At 38.9% G+C, this 20,857-nt stretch overlaps 3 protein-coding genes across 3 annotated transcripts; all 3 read left to right on the top strand.

The window, feature by feature from the left end:
- Positions 1 to 828: 828 nt before the first annotated feature.
- Positions 829 to 2,510, top strand: LOC105447344 (glycine-rich cell wall structural protein-like). The gene is made up of 4 exons (XM_030973131.1): positions 829 to 895; positions 1,210 to 1,521; positions 1,558 to 1,659; positions 2,029 to 2,510. The coding sequence occupies exons 1-4, from the start codon at positions 829 to 831 to the stop codon at positions 2,508 to 2,510; spliced, it is 963 nt and encodes a 320-aa protein (XP_030828991.1).
- Positions 2,511 to 4,644: 2,134 nt separating this feature from the next.
- On the top strand, positions 4,645 to 5,917 carry LOC115919413 (glycine-rich protein DOT1-like). Its single transcript, XM_030973129.1, has 3 exons — positions 4,645 to 4,672; positions 5,117 to 5,509; positions 5,904 to 5,917. The coding sequence occupies exons 1-3, from the start codon at positions 4,645 to 4,647 to the stop codon at positions 5,915 to 5,917; spliced, it is 435 nt and encodes a 144-aa protein (XP_030828989.1).
- Positions 5,918 to 13,217: 7,300 nt separating this feature from the next.
- Positions 13,218 to 14,356, top strand: LOC105447335 (glutamic acid-rich protein-like). Its single transcript, XM_030973645.1, has one exon. The coding sequence runs from the start codon at positions 13,347 to 13,349 to the stop codon at positions 14,313 to 14,315; it is 969 nt and encodes a 322-aa protein (XP_030829505.1). The 5' UTR covers positions 13,218 to 13,346; the 3' UTR covers positions 14,316 to 14,356.
- The last annotated feature ends 6,501 nt before the right edge of the window (positions 14,357 to 20,857 follow it).

Genomic DNA, 20,857 nt, shown 5'->3' with positions numbered 1-20,857 from the left:
ACAAAGCCCCCACCCAAAGATCAACATTACCTTGAACCATTCCCTAAGTCTCCTCAATTTCATAATAGTCTGCATTCAGTCTGGATCAGCCCAATCATCACTGATGATACGCGCTGATTAATGCGTAAACTCGTCCCACCCACAAGATTAAACTCAGCTGTCTGCATCATCGACCGGACATGCCGGAAGCCGAATTATGATCGCCTCCAGACGTGGCAATTTAATTATTAATCTCTTATTCATTAATGATCTTTCTTTTTGTGGGGCCGTGAATGTATCAATTTCATTCGGTCATCCTCGAGATGTTGTTAATCCGAAAGACCGAATAGTAAAGTAATACAGTACACCAGAAGGTCGTATGCACAAGTACGTGCATTATCAGTACGGAAGCATCCTAATGCGTGGTCAATGCTAGGGACATGGATTATACACCTTTCATTAATGAGTTTCGACTTAAACATTATCCGTCTGCAGATAAATCCACATTCACAAGGTCTTCTCCTTGCAATATTTGTATCTCTATGGCAATTAATAATTTTGCTTGAAAAATTGATGCGGAAACACGTGATGCTATCATTAAGGGCACACATGTATAACAACTCATTAAAACTGTCCTTGATGATGCAAAATGGTAAAGAAGCGAAGTCTAGGACCGCAGAAATGTATAAATACGGTGCTTCGACAGACCCAATTCATCAGTTCTACTTCTATCAAGCAAGACAATCATCAGAGGGAGCAGTAAATATTAGAAAAAGTGTAGATCGTAGGGTCAGTAGCAAACGAGTGTTCCAGAGAACATTCTCATCAGCACGGAATAAACAGTTCGACATGAATCGAGTCTGGATTGGTTTAACCATCGTGTTGCTAGTGTCAACTTTGGCAACATGTGCACCAGGTTTGTATGTCTTTGTTTTGAAGTTGCATTAAAAGATTCCTAAAAATGTTGTGATTGTGATGTTCATTACATGAACATTTCCCTTTTAAACAAACAACTGAAATGTCTTTCGGCAGAGATGAACAAGTCTTTGGAAGAATTTCAGCTTCTTATTGTCGTCTCGTGCCCCTATTACATCATGTTTCGACTTTCTTCTCTTGAGATTTGTAAGTTATACATAATGTTCTAAAATGTATTGATAATCAAAATATTCAAAATGAAACGGACGATATGTTATAATCCAACATTATTTGTTTTCCTTTGCTTGCTTGCAGGAAGGGTAAGGAGGGATAGCGGTGAAGCCGGTGGTGGTGGCGGCGGTGGGGGCGGAGGTGGAGGCGACGGCGGTGGAGACGGAGGAGGAGGAGGGGGATGTGGAGGTGGTGGAGGTGGAGACTGTGGTGGATGCGGGGCCGATGGTGGTGGTGGAGGAGGAGGAGGAGGAGATGCTGATGGAGGATGCGGGGGAACTGCTGCTGGTGGTGGAGCTGCCGGCGGAAAAAGTGGTACCGCAGGAGGTGGACATGGATATGGAGGAGGTGGACACGGATATGGAGGAGGAGGGGGAGGAGGGGGCTGTGGAGGTGGTGGAGATGGAGGTGGAGACTGTGATGGGGGTGAAGGAGGAGGTGGTGGTGGTGGAGGAGGAGGAACTGGAGGTGGAAGCGCAGGAGGTGGTGGTGGTGGTGGAGGAGGAGGAGGAGGAGGAAGAGGAAGCGGTGGTAGTTCTTCTGACAGCAGCGAGGAAGGAGGAGGCGGCGGTGGTGGTGGAGGAGTCAGTGGTGGAGGTGGCGACGGCGGAGGTGATGGTGGAGGTGGCGGCGGTGGCGGCGGCGGTGCTGCTGTCGGTGGTGGTGCTGCGCCTGCTGGTGGACACACGGTCACAACCGTCCATGTTCCTCAACCCCATCCGGTACCTGTACCAATACCAGAGCCATACCCAGTTCCCGTCCCCATTCCACAAGCTCCAAAGGTACACTACAGAGTCGTTGAGAAACCAGTCTACATTCCTGTTCCTGCAGCCGGTGGTGGAAGTGGTAACGGGGATGGTGGAGGAGGTGGTAGTGCCGGCGGAGATGGCGGTGATGGTGCAGGAGGAGGTGGCCGTGGAGGAGGAGGAGGCGGTGGTGGAGGAGGTGGTGGAGGAAGAGGAGGAGGAGATGGAGATGGTGGAGACGGAGACGGAGCTGGAGCTGGAGCTGGAGCCGGTGGTGGTGGTGGTAGAGGAGGAGGAGGTGGTGGTGGTAGAGGAGGAGGAGGTGGCGGTGGAGGAGGTGGTGGTGGCGATGGTGGTGGCTATGGTGGTGGCGATGGCGGTGGCGACGGTGGTGGCGATGGTGGTGGTGGAGCTGGTGGTGGAGCTGGTGGTGGCGCAAGCGCTGCTGGAGATGGAGGTAATGGAGGTAATGGAGGAAATGGTGGTGGTGGCGATGGTGGTGATGAAGCTGGTGGTGGTGCAAGCGCTGCTGGAGATGGAGGTAATGGAGGAAATGGTGGTGGAGGCGATGGTAATGGTGGTGGTGGTGGTGGTGGCGGCGGCAAAGGAGATGGTGGATGTGGTACTGGTTGTCAGTGAGCTAATCAAGCAAAGATCAATATGTTAGCGAAAGAGCTCTCTTCCTTCTTATCTGTTTATTACTCACTACTGTTTATTACTCACTCACTACTATGTGCAGATTAAGTCAGCATTATCTAAAAGTAAAGAGATTAAATTTGTAACGCTGTATTTGCTCATGAAGATGTTCAGAGTACAAAGGATTCTGTTTACATTTGAAAAAGGCAAATTCTGGAGTCAATTTTAAATTTCTTTAATTTCCATTCATTATTTATTATGCCATACAAATATCATTTTCTTTTTGAAAGTTAATTCCATCTACCACGAAACAACCCAAAAGGATGGACTGATACAAAACCATGCTAGAAGTCTCACTATGAATATGACGAACAAAGAAAGCGGACAAAATATACAGTTCCTCGGGTAGATAAAGGAACATCCCTTCACTGCTATTATGTAAAAAGGTGAATATGCATGTGACACCTGTTCTACACATTTGTACATAATAGCAGGGAAGGGATGTTCCTTTGTCTACTTGCGGAACTGTATATTTTGTCCGCTTTCTTTGTCAGTCATGTTCATAGTGTCTGGTCTGAACTGAATGTGTCACATAATTGCAATTATTGTCTGCTTTATTCTATTGTGTTGGAGTGCTTAGTAAGTAGAACAATGTAAATGAGTGTGAGTAAGCGTTTCTCATTCCATTGATTCTAAGAGAGTCACACCCAATTAACTTATTTATCTATTTATTTATTTATTTATTGAAATTGTGAAAATAGTAGCTCTGACGTCACTGATCAATAGTAAATAACTATGTTTTTATTTTGTATTATTTATAAGCAAGTACTTTATTATTTTATTTCAATCGAAAATTAAAACGAAACCTAAAAATGTAATTGTCTTCGTCCATCTTGTTTAATGTGAAGGCTCTTTGAAGAAGGGAAATGGTTCCGAGCGACAGAAAGAATGAAGGAGATATAGACATTGAGAGAGTGAAATAGAGAGGGAGAAGGAGGGACATAGAGAGAGAGAGAGAGGGGGGGGGGATAGAGAAAGAGCGAGAGAAGAAGAGAGAGAGAGAGTGAGGGAGAGAGAGAGAGAGAGAGAGAGAGAGAGAGAGAGAGAGAGAGAGAGAGAGATAAAGCATGATGCGTAGTTAACAAAATATGTATTTAGGAAACTATTTTCATTTCACTATATAATGCTATAAAAGTCAATACCTGCTGGTACAGCAGAGGTGAAAAAGAGAATGACAATCAACTGGTGAAAACAAAGTGGCAAACAAATCAGAAGAAAAGAAGGAGAGAGAGAGAGAGAGAGAGAAGAAGGAAAAAACAAGAGAGAGAGAGAGAGAGAGAGAGACAGACAGAACTGTGTGATCGCATCTGCATCGACTTTTTACTGGCTCGCGAGACAAATTATACACAATTAAATACTCTTCAACATTGCTCATAACTTTCTAATCCTCATGAAAAACTGTCTAATCCACTTGATCAATCATAATTATAAACTCGGTCGCTTTATTCCACAGTGGCTTTGAAAAAAAATCTGTCTCGGATAATCTAGCATGATATCTGTATAGTGGACATTTGGATAAGTATACAGTTTTATCTGACTAGGGTATTATATGAGTGGGAGATGATTTAATTGAATTTAAAAAGTTGCTGTCCTTCCATCATATTAAATCGTTGAAAATTTCAGAATTTTAATGATACAATATAAGCTTTATGAGGATTTATTTCAAAACAACCTATTTTGTTGATTTCCCATAACTAAACATAACTAAACAAGCGTACTAATGATGGTTATCCTAATAGGCTACTTAGTGGTGCTACTATTAAGCAGAGATTAGAGATACAAATAGGCCGATGGAGAAGCGTTTTATTCTTATTTCTTTATAATTATACAGTGAAAATAAAAGAAAATGTGGACAATTCATCTTCCGACATTATAGTCGCTTTAGATTGTGAACATGTATAAATAGGAGGCAGCAACTGCTCTTAATCATCAGCTTAGCTTTGGACAAGCAAGGAAAAGGACTTGTAGCCAGAGAAAAATAAAGGTTCTATACTTTTTCAGCGGAGTGCAACATTCAAGGAGTAAGTGAACCATCAAGATGGCCCGAGTAATACATGTATTAGTAATCTGCGTCTTGATGGCAAGGCTGGCAGCAACCACACCTGGTAAGACATTACGAGTATGCAAGTAAAATACATGTATTTATTCAGCATGTTTATCGAATGAAAACAGAATTGACACAATCTTCTTGATTTTGTCTCAAAATTTTACGAAAATCCGAGAATATGCATTTTTATACTGCAAAATGTTGTTGGTTTAATGTATCTTAAAACCATATTTGAAGACTATAGACCCATAGGACCACTCTCATTTAAAATGTTTGTGTCTCTTTACTGAAATCTACAGGCCAAGGGTTCGAATCCCGTCAGATATCCCATTGTAATTTTAATCATTTTTTAGAAAACATGGTAGGCAGCTTACTAAAATATGACTTGGTCATGTTTATCATGAACCTAATGTATTACGTGGTGTAATGATTGATTTTCAGAAAAGCGGGCTGACATGTTTAACCCTTTAAACACCCTGAACATATTCTATTTTCCACGCAGTTAGAAGGAACAGGAGGAGCAGTAGTAGCAGCGGAAGCAGCAGCAGTAGCAGTGAGGAATGTGGAGGAGGAGGAGGAGGAGAAGGCGGTGGATGTGGGCCTGGTTTTGCTTTAGAAGGCTTGAGTGGTGGTAATGGAGATGGAGATGGTGCAGGTGGCGACGGTGGTGATGGTGATGGTGCTGGCGGCGGCGATGGTGGCGATGGTGTTGGTGGCGATGGTGATGGTGCTGATGGCGGTGATGGTGGCGCTGGCGCTGGTGGTGATGGCAATGGGGCTGATGGCGACGGTAATGGTGCTGGTGGTGGCGATGGCGGAGATGGTGGTGATGGTGTTGATGGTGGTGAAGGTGATGCAGCTGCCGGAGCTGCTGGTGGCGGTGGTGGTGGTGGTGGTGGTGGTGGTGGTGGTGGTGGTGGTGGTGGCGGTGACGGTGGTGATGGTGGAGATGGTGGTGACGGCGGAGATGGCGGAGATGGTCTGGCTGGATTTGGAGGGTTTGGCGGGTACGGTGGGTTTGCTGGCTTGGGGGATGGTGACTGGAATTTCTGAAAATACATGTAGGTTGGTGTAGGTTGGCAGTAAGTTTTATGGATGTAGTGGGTATCTTTGAATTTTTCCCACATTGTTTCATGTTACTCGGTACCGGGGGAATTATGTGTCCGGTCAATTTTTAGCTATGGCCATGAACAAAACATGTTCATGATGTTTTTAGTTGCAAGCCAGATTACCGTTTTCACCGTAGTATTTATTTAATGTCATTATCTAAATTATATTGTTTATTTAAGTTGAAAGAGACTGATTGAGAAGAGTGTTAATGGACTTATCGCTTCAAATAGAGTCATAAAGTTGGCACATTATAATGATATGTTATTATGTATAATAAATTTCGCATTGAAAATGCCTTTATTATGTGATATAAAACACTAGATGACGACTTAAAGTTCGCTGACCCAAGTCCGAAGTGTGTTTACAAACTGGATGAGTTTGTAGTTTATTTAACAATACTAATTACTTCTGTTCTTGGTTCTATTCCATACATACTGATGATATCATCTCCATTTATTGCAAAGCAATGTTTCACATTATATTTAATTTTAAAATCTTGCCATTGTTTTTATTTATTAAAGTATACATTTCATGATTAGTACTTATTCTTTTCTCTTGAAAATAAAACATGAATATAAAATACATTTTGTTAACAATTAGCTTGTCATATTTTGTCGATGGTAATCATTGTACAGTAATAACGATAAGGGCAGTATAACGGAAATCATACCGAGGAAGAGCATAAGGGGGAGAGGAAGAGTTGTCATGTTAAAGACGAAAAAGTGATAATATGGGCTTGAAAAACAAGTTGGATTCAGAGTGAGAAAGAGAGAAAGGGGGAAAGAGAGAGAAAGGAAAGTCCATACGAGAGAGAGAGAGAGAGAGAGAGAGATAGAGACAGAGATAGCGAGAGAGAGAGAGAGAGATAGAGAGAGAGAGAGAGAGAGAGAGAGAAAGAGAGAGAGAAGGAGAAGGGATAACAAAGAAAAAATAGAGATAGAAGAAGAGAGAGTGGGGAAAGAGAGAGAGAGAGAGAGAGAGAGAGAGCGAAAAGGGGGGGGGGGGGGGTTGTAGGAACGAGAGCACTAGAGAATGACACAGTGTCCATTGGCACTGCTTTATGGCATTGATTTTCCTGTTATAATGTAACTATCAATCCTATCTATATGTTCTCTGTGTTGGTATATTCGTAATATTTTGTTGGATGAAGTATACATTGTAAGCCAATAGCTAAGATCTGAAAGCAATATTTTGACATTGTAATACATAACGGCAATTTACAGGCCTACACAGCGCCAGACGACCGTCACACACACACACACATATATATATATATATACAGCTGCATGCCGAATGTCGCCAGCATCATCAAGGCGCACAACAAGCAGGTTTCATCCACGGACGACCACACCAAGCCGAAAACCTGCAATTGCCGGAAAAAGAATGTGTGCCCCCTACAAGGAAACTGCCAGGCCGGCAGTATCATCTACAGTGCAAAAGTCTCCGGCCCAGAAAGCCCTAAGCAATATATTGGACTCACCGAGCCCCCGTTCAAGCTGAGGTACGGCAACCATCTACAGTCCTTCCGACATGAGAAGCACAAAAACAGCACAGAACTCTCTAAACACATCTGGCAACTCAAACACCAAAGCACCCCATTCACCATCGAGTGGTCGATCTCCAGCAAGGCCCAGGCGTACTCCAGCGAAACGAAGAAATGCAACCTGTGCCTAACTGAGAAGCTTGCCATCATCAACGCCGAGAAACAGACACTCCTGAACAAAAGACCAGAACTCATCTCCAAATGCCGCCACGAAAACAAATTCTACCTCTGCAACTTCAAAAGAGACTATACTTAATTAAATATATATATATTTATGTACTAGCACCTTGGTGGAGACTATTTTGCGATACCCCCTCCCATGTTTAAAATTCCATCGCAGTACCTGAACAATCACAATAGCCCCTTCACCCATGAGTAAATCTTATTGTTTTGTATTGTATTGTATTCCTTATTTTGAACGTATTGTAGATTGTAGAGTAATCATGCTATCAGTTGCCTGATGATCGCTCGCAAGGCGTGAAACTCGGAGTTGTAACCATGCTCCATTAGTCTGCCTTATCCAATATATATATATATATATATATATATATATATATATATATATATATATATACATATATATCTTCATTGTTACCATGGTTACGCTATGTCTGGAACCCGTTGTGTAACACGATGCCTGTCCATAGCTTAGTCATCTAGGAATATGATAACCATATGAATGTATAATACGTTAGGACACCGTGTGGACACGAGCGAATCTACCACAAAGATCTACAGCGGTCTAAGTCCAGATAATCCGGACACATCATAACAAGCACATAATCTGTCAATCACGAATATCCCACAAAACTTGATGGTTGTAACTCATATCAGCAAGGAAAGTGATATTAAGTGGTCAGTGTAAAGAAGAATAAGAAACACAAGGAATGTTATAATAACAGAATCAACGCATGGTGTTCCAGTCATGCTGGCTACGTTTTTACTGAAATTTAAGATATCTCAATCAGATGTCAAGTGAGAAGACGATAATAATTGTTAAGGTTTGTTGTTCACACCGCAGTGATGGTTATCTCTTTTGTTAAGGGTCACGATGTAATCAAATTCCAGACCTAAGATGACAAATGAGAAGACGATTGTTTGATGAAAAAATGTTAACCTGTTATTGTTTTTTTTAAGAGAACGAGGTTGATTACGAGTTTACTTTTTTATAAACGTTTTTCAGTGTTTCATTGAAAAAGGATGATACAAATATTCACGATTACGATCCAGGTCTCTAGTTTCAAGACCAGACCAATATTTTTCTGGTACGTCACACAAAACTAAGAACCACTCGAAAGGTATAAATATTGAAGGACAAATAGTGGAGATCATTGGTTTCAGCGAACCCAAAGGAAACATCCGAAATAAAGTATAAACGGACAACGTTAGAAAGGCTCTCCTCTACAGCATAATATACATACAAGAAAGCTACTATAAGCTCAAGGTAAGAAAGATATTCAATTTAGGTGAATACATAGCAGGGTATAGAATGTCGTTTTAATTATGCCACATTGTCTTCTCTTGACGCGTAGAGCACAACACCCCCCTCCCCCCAAAAAAACACCCCACAACACCAACAACAACAAGCGAACAAAAAGTAACTATTCATATTGAGTATTAGCAAGTTTTCATTTAGATAACAAAAGAAACAGAGGAAAATATTGTACAAATCCGTAAAATAGATAGTCGTGATAAAAAACACAACTTATTCTCATAATTGTTTCAGATTTCACCATGATGAGCCGACTATCTCTGTCCGCCGTCTTCATATTGGTAACCATGACTACCATTGCTGTGGCTGTTCCGGGTAAGTGTTAAACATAATTTAAATTCTAATGAACTACATTTTGTTGGAAAAAAATAGATGAGTCATGAGGATAAATTCGCTGGTAAAGTTGTACAAAGTGCACAATGGCACGAAATATAGAGTATTCTGTTTGTGAATAATACAAATGAGACAGTATATCGAATACATCTTTACCACGTTTAAAATTTCATTCTTTCAAACTTTAGTTGACAAGAGGAGTGTGGATGCAGTAGAGGATCCCAACAAATTGTCAAGCGGAGGGGTTGATGATCATGGCGACCTGGCAGATGATGAGGGATGTGATGACGATGGAGGAGATGGCTGTGATGACGATGATTGCAATGATGATGATTCTGATGAAGATGATACCGACGACGATGACGCAGATGATGGTGATGATTGCGATGATGATGACGATGACTGTGACTGTGATGATGACGACGACGGTGCTGACGACGACGATGATGATGATGATGATGATTGCGATGATGATGGAGATGACTGTGACTGTGATGATGACGACGACGGTGCTGACGACGACGATGATGAAGATGATAATGATAGTGATGGTGGTGGTGATGATGATGATGATGATGACGATAACGAAGATTGCACCGATGACGATGAATGTGCAGCTATCAACGCAGAAGACGACGATAATGATGATAGACCTAGTAAACTTCTAATGTTATTTTAACTGCGTGCCTATCCTATACAAATAAATTATATTATAATGCTTGATAGAAGGAAAAGTGCTTAATCAGTGTTAGTGATAATGATGATAATTCATGATCATCATTATCACAATCACTGATTAAGCACTTTTCCTTCATCAAGCATTAGAATATAATTAATTTGTATCTGTGTGAATTCAAGTGAAAGAAGCGTCCGAACAAATTTAATATGCGCTATATGCAATGTGATATTACTTATTTATTTGTCAGATCTAATCGTTAGGAATGTCCAGAAGTGGTTGATGATCTGTAATTATTCAATAAGAGTATAGCAGTAATGAAGACTTATGTCTGCACTTCATGTATTGTCATAATTGTCTGATGACTGCTATGCAAGAGCAATAATTGAAATATACACGTATGTCTAATTAATACATGATATGATCTGTTTGGACTCATTAAAAGTGTCAAATCGTCTTTTACACTATGTTACAAGATAATTATGTGTATGCCCGTGTTTCTTTGTGAACAGTCTTAAAAGGGTACGAGCAAATCGTTGGTTATTGCACAAGAGAGAGAAATAAAGAGAGGCAGAGAAAGAGGGGAAAGGATGGAGGATATCAAAGGACACTGTACAGCTCTTAGCATTAGGGACTTTTCGATTGCACGACGAGAACGCGGACTGCAACGTGACTGCTAGTGCCTTAAAAGGAAGTCACACGTCCACGTCCTCGCAAATCGAAAAGTCCCTATATGTGACATAGGCCTCTAGCGGATTATTGACACCTAAACAAAATAAACAAAACAAAAAAGAACATAACAAAAGAACGCTGATCTGTTTCGTTGCTACGCCGTTGATCGACATTCACTACCGATTTGCGGTCCTACCTTCAGGAATAAACTTTTGATACTCCTCTCGAATGTTTCCTGTAGACAGTCATGTGGCCTTTGGTATCTCATGCACTACCTAAAACAAATACAAACCAGTTGTTAAAAATATGCATGCTCGTATAAACAGGATATAAACTTTTGTTTTCTTCATCAACACAATTTGAAGATTTTTTTTTTTTAAATATATGGGTTTCAAAGGTACATGTAGCTCGTTCCTAATTCAGAGCATGTATGGGTCTCATTGGCTGGCCCCTTGCCAGAAAACAAACGACCAACTTTGTCTCTATATATCAGTCACTTCTTTGAGTCAGAGAATACACATTTCCTAATTAAAAAAGAAGAAGAAGAGAATGATACATAGAACTAAAGAGGTAGAGGTAGAGGTGTCTTGGTCGAGTGGATATGTCGCCGGACTGTCGATTACAAAGTCCGCGGTTCGAGTCCCGCCGCGTCACTAATGTCCTTTGACAAGACATTGATCTACATTTGCCACACTCAACCCAAGTGATGTAAATGGGTACCTGGCAGGAATTAATTCCTTGAAATGCTAGAGCGCCGTATGGCAGCCGTTCTAAAGCCAGGGTAATAATCGGGAGCGCCAGGAGGGTCAAGTCTGACAGACATGAGCGCTATACAAGAACCCACTATTATTATTATTATTATTATTATTATTAAAGATAAAAGATGAGGAGAATGAGGAAGAAAGACAAGAGAAGATAGAAAAAATAGAGATAGAAAGATAGATAGAGATAGAGATAGAGAGAAAGAAATAAATAGAGAGAAAGAGAGAGAGAGAGAGAGAGATGGTGTTGTATTATTTGTTCACAAATTTTATTCAAATATTTCAATGAAAATGTAAATATATATTTTCCAGTGACTTTTATGCAGGGATGGACAGAATCCAAAGAAAAAAAATCAATTTAGTATTAATCCCCCACCACTTCTTTTTTTAAAGCAACTTTTATGATTAAAATCATAACCAGACGAAAAAAAAGGATCGAGCTTACGACTATATTCTAAACGATCCTACTGATTGTAATGTATATGAGCTAATGAGTGATATAAAACGGACAGATTAAGTTAAGCCAGACTGTGTACCAACAATTTGTACAGGCCTGGTAAAAAAAATGTTCGCACAATGGACTGCGAATGTAAGATTTTCCGATAAGATGTCCTCTGACAAGAACATTATTTAAAGAGGTACTTTGTTTTTCTGTTCACGTACATACGTTGATATTTATCACCGTATGCTTCCAAAGGTATAACAATAAAATGATATAAATCATAGTATCCAATGTCAAAGTGTATATAGACCTTGCCATTTTCTACTGTTCCTAACAAATAGAACCAATAAAGCCGTCGAATAGTATAAATACGGGAGGTTAGAAGCTGGAAAATCATCAGTTGTAGTTTCGACAAGCAAAGGAGACAAGCTAACCATATCACTAGCTTTATAGTGACAACACAGCAACGTACCAAAAGCAAACGTCTGAGCTTTTTCATTCGACTACAGGTAAGGTGCAATCAATATTGTTTGAGAAAAAAAAATGTAGTTCACCATTGCATCATACTTATACAGATTTTTTAAGATCTGAAATGCAAACTATTACAGGTCTTCCAAACCTTTCTGCATGCCAAGACATAACACTATTCGGATCCATATAGCCTGCATTGTGCATGTAAAATAAGCTACATTTTATTTAAAGTTTGATTTAGATATTTTGCACATACCTACATAAAAGATTTGAACAAAGAAATCTTGCAGTGGTGTTCCCTGTCGCGTTTTCGACTCGTGATCAATGTTGATTGGTAAATTAGCTTTTAACTAAGATCTTTAAAACAAAGACGTTTTGGTTTTCTTGAAAATATTTCTTAGCAATTTCATCTTAGCGCTTTATAAGCACCGTTTCTTAAAATCATTATTATTTTAATATTATGTTTTTTTTTTAATAGACAATACAAGAAGATACCATGATGAATCGACTATCAAACTTCACCTTCGCCATCATGCTGCTGGTCGCTACGGCAACCATTGCAATGGCGGCTCCGGGTAAGTCTAAATTAAAGATTAACTTGAGTACTGATAATGGGATAACATTGTGAAAGAAATGATCAAGATATAGTTGACTATGTAGTACATAATAATTGACGTGTACTGTGAGGTGTTGCAGTGATAAATAAGGAAAGAAACTGATTAAACATTGCTTAAATTAAAAAAGCATGGTACACTGAAATGGTTATAACTTATAAGGGATTATGGGAATAAAAAAAACAAGAAAAAAGAATTATAACGATCACAGAATACGATATATTTAAAATGTTTTATTCCCGGACGTGATACAGAAATATGATACAGAAATATGTTATTTTCTGTATCTCTTTGAATACTTTACACTTAATTTATGTTGCTGTCATTTCGTTTCATCCTTTAGTTGACCAAAGCACGAATGTGGAAGCTGTAGAACTACCCCAAGAAATGTCAAGCGGTCAGGTCGAGGAGCCTAAAGAAATGTCGAGCGGTCAGGTAGAGGAACCTAAAGAAATGTCGAGCGGTCAGGTAGAGCAACCGAAAGAAATATCGAGCGGTGAGGGAGAGCAACCGAAAGAAATATCGAGCGGGGAGGAAGAGCAACCGAAAGAAATATCGAGCGGTGAGGGAGAGCAACCGAAAGAAATATCGAGCGGGGAGGGAGAGCAACCGAAAGAAATGTCGAGCGGGGAGGGAGAGCAACCGAAAGAAATATCGAGCGGGGAGGAAGAGCAACCGAACGAAATATCGAGCGGGGAGGGAGAGCAACCGAAAGAAATATCGAGCGGGGAGGGAGAGCAACCGAAAGAAATATCGAGCGGGGAGGAAGAGCAACCGAAAGAAATATCGAGCGGGGAGGGAGAGCAACCGAAAGAAATATCGAGCGGGGAGGAAGAGCAACCGAAAGAAAAATCGAGCGGGGAGGAAGAGCAACCGAACGAAATATCGAGCGGGGAGGGAGAAGAACCGAAAGAAATATCGAGCGGTGAGGGAGAAGAACCGAAAGAAATGTCAAGCGGTCAGGTAGAGGAACAACCGAAAGAAATGTCGAGCGGTGAGGGATATCAACCGAAAGAAATTTCAAGCGGTGAGGGATATCAACCGAAAGAAATATCGAGCGGGGAGGAAGAGCAACCGAAAGAAATATCGAGCGGGGAGGGAGAAGAACCGAAAGAAATATCGAGCGGTGAGGGAGAAGAACCGAAAGAAATGTCAAGCGGTCAGGTAGAGGAACAACCGAAAGAAATATCGAGCGGTGAGGGATATCAACCGAAAGAAATGTCAAGCGGTGAGGGATATCAACCGAAAGAAATGTCAAGCGGTGAGGGAGAGCAACCGAAAGAAGTGTCAAGCGGGGAGGGAGAGCAACCGAAAGAAGTGTCAAGCGGTCAGGTAGAGGAACTGAAAGGAATGTCGAGCGGTGAGCAAGAGGAACCGAAAGAAATGTCGAGCGGTGAAGAAGAGCAACCGAAAGAGATGTCGAGTGGTGAGGAAGAGGAACCGAAAGAAATGTCGAGTGGTGAAAGAAATGACGATACCGATGACGATACCGATGATGATAATGATGATGACGATGATGATGACGATGATGATGACGATGACCATGATGATAACGCTGCGGATGGTGACGGCGACGACGACTATTGACCTAGCAAACTAGAGTTGTATTTGTAAAGGTTAAAGTTGATACTTAGCCTTTGCACACAAAAAAAATTTGTCCAATAATGGACAGAAAAAAAGTTGTGAAAAGTGTACAAAAACAAAAATATGAATGAAAATGTCGAGTATTCTCTGAAATTGAACTATAGTCTCATGCCTAAAAACAATGAATACTAGAAAACATTTAAAACAAATTAAATGTAAACAAAAGTAGAATTAGACTTTAAAGACAACAGGTTGAGCCCATGAGGCCCAATGTTCAATTTATTTATTGATATCTTTTAATTTCAATCTTTGTTGTCTCGAAACTCAATCTTTGTTGTATTCGCAATGTTTATAATGTACAGGTAAAGCGAGTGACTTATGAATTGGTATAATTTGACAAAAGTAACAGAAATGAAGACTTACTGTAAATGAAGTACTATTTCAGATAATGTCTGATGACTGCTACTCTACATACTATGTTGTGTATATTTAACGATATGTAATTTATTCAAAACTTGTTTAATTCGATGAAACTATACCAATGATTATATTTAATAACCTCTAGAATTTGAATAATATCATTATTATCTTTAGCAGGGGCTCGTCAACGAGTTAATGTGAATATTTAAGCATTCTTATTCACATTTTCTCTAAATCACAGATCATTATTCGTATCATTTATATGCCTGAAATAAAAATGTATTCCATTTATATGCGATTCTCCTCATTGTATAAATGAATAAGCTTCGTTTTGCTTGTAACGTTTCTCGGAAAGAGAACGGGAGATTGACAGATAGAGTACAGTGAATACGGTAAATACCACCAAAAGAAAACTTATCGAGAGGGAGAAAGAGAATGAGTGAAACAGAAGAAGATGAGAGAAAAGAAAATAGGGTCAGTTAAATAAAAAGGGGGAGAAGGATCAATGTTAAGAGAAATACAAACCGAAATAGAACAAAGAAGATAATGATAAAGAGAGAGAGAGAAAGATGGGGAGAGAGAGAGGGAGGGAGAAAGAGAGAGATAGAGAAAGAGAGAGAGAACGAGAGAGAGAGAGAGAGAGAGAGAGAGAGAGCTAAACCACACACTGTTAAAGAATCTATAAAAGAAAATATTAACATGTTAGTAATGAAAAAACATCCATGGAGAGAGGGGGAAGAGAAACAGAGAAAGAGAGAGAGAGAGAGAGATCTTTTTGTAAATTAGGTAGTATTGGTATTATACGTAATTCTATTTTCGTCTTGGTGACTATTATCTTTTCTTGGTTATAATCAGAATAACATATCCTGATTCCAGGATATTTTGTATATATACAGTATATATGTATATTAGTAAGAGCTACCCGGACTGAAAAGAACCCCCTCCCTCTCCCTTTCCCTCTATCTCTCTCTCTCTCTCTCTCACACACACAATACACACAAACACACACACCCCAATTTTTATATACTGGTATATAGAAAAGTATAATATCACAATAAAAGCGGGATAATATTAGTATCATTCGAATATAGATATGAATTGGCGGAAAACGTCAGCATAAAAAAAACAATAACATCATGTGTAAATATTGGAATGGAATTAGGGAGATGTTTAGTTTATAAATCAATCTTCTTGCTTTAGATTGAGAAAGAATTTCGCATTTTATGTGCCCGTAGCATACGTTAAGATGGGTCAGATCACTAAATATCTTTGGTGAACTTATTACAATGGACAAAAAATAGAATAAAAGTAAAGAGAATCAGGGAAAAATAGCTTTCCTCTCTTGTTTATCATTACCGAGAAACAAACACACTTAAAGATGAAGTTGAGTTCTGGTCATGCGATTGCATTGTGAAAGAAACGGTGTGGAATCGACCAGAAAAGGTTGATCATCTAGCATATAAGAATTTGTGTGTATTGCAAGGTTCTGGAATCATCAAAATGATAAGAAATTTGGCCAAGTCTTGGTAAAGTTACAAACACTGTACACAGAAAGATGTATATGGGACTACACGAACACGTGGTGTAAAAAACCTACCCCCGAGTATTACGATTTACATGACATATTTAGAATATGAAGGCATTTGAAGAGCCATGTTTTTTCAGGGAACATGTCTTATCTGATGTTCTTTCACACTTGCATAATAAGAATGATAAAGTTCACAATTATTTTTCACCTCTTCCCAGAACTCAACCTTCTCTTTAATTTTGTATAAAATATCAAATTCTCCACAGACATGTAGAAAAACTTACAATACTTTGATGATAGCTGATCATCAAGACTATTATGAAGCAAATTTTAAGAGAGTATACTCTATCAATGCAATTGCAGTAATTAAATAAAAAGGGTACCACTTTGTTGTTATTATTATTTGGGGGCTTAAATTTTGATAGCGGTGAGAATCAGCTTAAACTTACATAGTTGCATTTTGTTTCTTTATATTCATACAACATTGTACATCCTACCAATGGCGTAGCATGGGTGAAGACATGAGTGCAGGGGGGAGGGCGGATGGATGCCGCTGAAGTTTCGATATTTGGTAGACGAAATGTAAGGCAGTGTTACAAAATTGTTAATTCTCTCCCAAGCTAGCGGAATATTGCATTTTGATAGTACCACGTGCACATAGAGATTCCACTGCTTAATCACTGCTTAATCTTTCATTTTTTTTAAATCAATTAATTTATTATTATTATTATTTATTTATTTATTTTATTTAATTTATTTATTTATTATTTTATTTTTTAAAAATTTATTTATTTATTTATTTATTTTTTATTTTATTTTTTTATTTTTTTTTGGGGGGGGGAGGGGGGGGGCGGGGTGAAGGAGGCTTGTTACTTCAACTGGCCCGTGTTATGAATTTCCCGTAATATCATACAGTGCTCTTAGAATCCAATAAGATATAAGCTATTAGTAATAGATCGAATCATGTTTCAAAAGGGAGAGCAGTCGTAGTAGACGGGTATGGTTGATATTTATGTTTTAGGCACCACGTTCGAGGAGGAGCTATTCTTTTAATCCCTTTTCCCGTCTTTTTTCCCTTCTAATCTGGACGTTTTTGTTGGTATGTGACTTGGTGTCGCATGCCATACACTATTATGTGGACAGCGAATCCACCCGAGATGAACTAGAGGTTTGAGCATGCGCATTAGGCACAAATGCGCTTCAACACCCCCAAGTCACTTGAGCCTTTTAGTCGCCATAATCCAGTCAGTCATTTTACAAACCTAGAGTATTACCCATATTATTAATCCTATGGACAAGATAATCATGATTTCCGTTATCAAATGTAATGTACACGGGTTCTGATATTGTTTGGTCAGTATCGGTCTCAAGTATTGCATGGCAGGGATCCCCCCAATTCCCCCAAGGATCAAACCATAGACCAGCCCCTCTTCATTTCATGTCAGCGTTCTTTCCCTGTCTTTACACGTGCCATTCAAGCATATTGTTATTTTCGCAAGTATCCGTCCAATTCTGAAGGAATATCAAGTTACAACTTATAATCCTCACGCATCGTCAAGATAACCATCACTGTCCGTTTTCAAGATGCTATCACAGCGTGGAATAAATGTGATTCATTTTCGGTTTGATGTACGTTTCAGATGACCCCTTTGGAAAGTATAAATACAGGATGAGAGACAAAACAGGTTTCAAAGGCACACTGACTACTGAGCGACGAAAGTGGTGTTATAATTGCAGGGAAATAACTGAAATCAGTGAAACAAAGTAAGATAGAGACACTTGCCGGAAAGATCAAGCGTGAAAACTGGTAAGTAGGCTTCAAAACATTGAAGATTGTATTAGCTAAATAAAAATATGTGATCAATGTGATCTATAGATTGTATAATTGATATTCAATTATCGATCGAAAGGAGGTTTGGGTTTCTTAGGGTAGGGGAACTGACGTGTTTTTAATAATATAAATTTGTCTTAATTTTCTAAATCATGCGAGCGACTGAAGAGAGCTATAAAATATTTACCCTATTCTTACATTGTACTTTAGTCACCATAATGAACAAATTTAGTTTTTAAGGTACAGAAAATACCACCTTGCTCTCCGAATATGGGTAATCATAATTCTCGGAGGGTGAGGGGAAGGGCCGCAGCGCCCTTTTTATCCGCCTCGTACTCATTTTGATCATTGATTGAGCTTTATGAATATCATTTTTTACACAGACCCTACAAAGATGAGTCGCCTGTGGCTGATGTTAATGTCCGTCCTTTTCCTCATCGTCATGACATCGGCTGCTCCAAGTGAGTACAATTCTCTATTAAAGAAAATTATGCTAAAGTATTAATTTATCCAATTACGCTTTCATTGAACAACATTGAACTGACTCAACAGGCTACCAGGTCTCATTTGACACTTATATTGGGGGATGATGTACCTCAGAAATATTTCTAAGACCCCATTTATTTGTTCCTAAGGAAATTTTCAGTAGACTTTAATTATTTTTAATCGAAAGAACTCTTCTGTAAAGTAGCCAACTCAGATGACTTTGAAGTTCATCCTTTGCTCTTTGTTCCATTTTGTGTAAGATAATAATTGGTCACTCTTTCCTTTCACATGTACATGTCATGATGTAGGTAGATTCATGATCATTATGATAGACATGTCTTTCTGCTGATTATAATCTCATCAAAATGATGAGATAACGACCCGTCTTAAAACAATGGCGATTGATTCAAATCTATCGAAACCGCGTGGTACCAACGGATGACACATTCTATTGCAATAATTGTTCCATACTCAATTCACTGATTAAACCTAATCTAAAACCTGATTGCATCAATTACTCTAACCCTATAACTTTGACGAAACACACCTGAGGCACCTGTGCAGATGCAGATATCCTGCAAATATTCAAAGAAGAAACAAAGCACATGATAAATGTTTTTCTGTTTGTTGTGGACATTTTGCCAAATAGCTGAGAGATTGAGACGAGACGGCAGCTCAGCGTGTGATGGAGATGAATGCGATGGAGATGATGATGGGGATAGCGGAGATTGCGAAGAAGATTGCGATGAAGAAGATGATGATGGCAGCGATGGGGATGGGGAAGATGATGACGATGACGATGACGATTGCGACAGTTGCGGTAAATATTTTTAAAAAAAAACACTTTTCATTATGAATATTGCTGATGCTGCTATTAGATTCAATGGTGATTACGATATCTAAAATGACTCAAAATAATGACGTACTCTATGATTGAACTGTATTTCATACACTCTCGTAAACACTTCCTTTTTAAGCACATAAGGGTTTGTACTACTTGCTAAGAACCGTCTGACTTAACTCATGATCTTATCCTACTTATTGATGCAAAGTGATTAACCAATTGATAAGCTACCTGCAGCTTCATATTTTACCGAATTAGTTTCTTTTACAAATTTTTCTTATTCTAGGTGACAGAAAGAGAAGAGACGAAGAGTGGGAATGGGATGATGATGACAGTGAAGAAGATGACGAAGATGGAGATGGTAATTTGATTTTTTTTAATTGTTTTCTTGTTTTACACTCATTTGTGTATTCATATCATGCCTGGGATACGGTCTTGTACCCTTTTTAATTAGTACGAGTCTTTGTTTGACATGACTTCAAATTCATATGCCTGTCATGCTGATCTTGTTGTTTTTCTTGCACACCTTTTATCATTGAGGGGCACAGCATCCATTGAAGCCCATTTTACATCTTTTTATATAGAAATCGGGATGCTTGAATTATAATTCAAGCATCCCGATATCTATACTGTATTAAAAAAAAATGTAAAATGGGCTTAAATGGCTGTATATCCTTGCTTCGAAAAATGTGATAAACTCCCGAATATCAGAAACAATTATTTTCCATCTTTTTAAATGTAAAAACCTTTGTGCTAATCTTGATGAGTTTCTTGCAAAAACTATTATCGTCCAGGGGAATTTAAATCTCTAAAACCCCGTTTTATGTAGACCTACATGCTCTTGGTAGATATTTCGTGCGGCTTGTAAAGGGTATGTCGATGTCCAGTTTCTATGTTTTTCATTTAAATGTTGTCGTTTTCATAATCCTGTTCTATTGTTCCGTCGCAAGCTAATACTCATCACATGTCAGATAACAGATCAGATAGCAGATATATCTTAACAATTTCTTTTCTCTTTCATATTCTACAGGAGACAGGAAGAGGAGAGATGAGGAATGGGAATGGGATGATGATGACAGCGAAGAAGATGACGATGAAGATGGAGATGGTAATAATATAACTATCTTATCGAATTCATTATATCTTGACCTGAAAATAACCGCTCAAAACCGATATTATCTTCGATGTTATAAGCTTTAATTACCAGTCCTTCTAATTCATATGCCTTTTTTTGTAATCTAAGTTGCTTCTTATCGTTTAATTGTACATCTATCAGAGATGCCACTTTTAAAAATATATATTTATATATATATATATATATATATATATATATATATATATACATGTATGTATCACCTTTAAACATGTGTCTTATACTGGTGTATTCGATTGTGCATTCTTGCATTATTCAAAGATAGTTTTATTCCTATAATTTT

Source organism: Strongylocentrotus purpuratus, unplaced genomic scaffold (assembly GCF_000002235.5).
Source record: "Strongylocentrotus purpuratus isolate Spur 01 unplaced genomic scaffold, Spur_5.0 spur5_scaffold_6, whole genome shotgun sequence".
In the NCBI taxonomy this organism is placed as follows: Eukaryota; Metazoa; Echinodermata; class Echinoidea; order Camarodonta; family Strongylocentrotidae; genus Strongylocentrotus; species Strongylocentrotus purpuratus.
The sequence above is the reverse complement of the archived record's forward strand: the minus strand, read 5'-3'. Positions and strand labels throughout refer to the sequence as shown.

What these genes read in the sequence shown, in the direction of transcription:
- LOC105447344 (XM_030973131.1), top strand. Translation starts at nt 829, where the DNA reads ATGAATCGAGTCTGGATTGGTTTAACCATCGTGTTGCTAGTGTCAACT. An exon ending in TTTGGCAACATGTGCACCAG is followed by an intron (nt 896 to 1,209) that starts GTTTGTATGTCT and finishes GCTTGCTTGCAG; the next exon opens with GAAGGGTAAGGAGGGATAGC. An exon ending in AGGAGGGGGCTGTGGAGGTG is followed by an intron (nt 1,522 to 1,557) that starts GTGGAGATGGAG and finishes ATGGGGGTGAAG; the next exon opens with GAGGAGGTGGTGGTGGTGGA.
- LOC115919413 (XM_030973129.1), top strand. Translation starts at nt 4,645, where the DNA reads ATGGCAAGGCTGGCAGCAACCACACCTG. An exon ending in GCTGGCAGCAACCACACCTG is followed by an intron (nt 4,673 to 5,116) that starts GTAAGACATTAC and finishes TTTTCCACGCAG; the next exon opens with TTAGAAGGAACAGGAGGAGC.
- LOC105447335 (XM_030973645.1), top strand. Translation starts at nt 13,347, where the DNA reads ATGTCGAGCGGGGAGGGAGAGCAACCGAAAGAAATATCGAGCGGGGAG.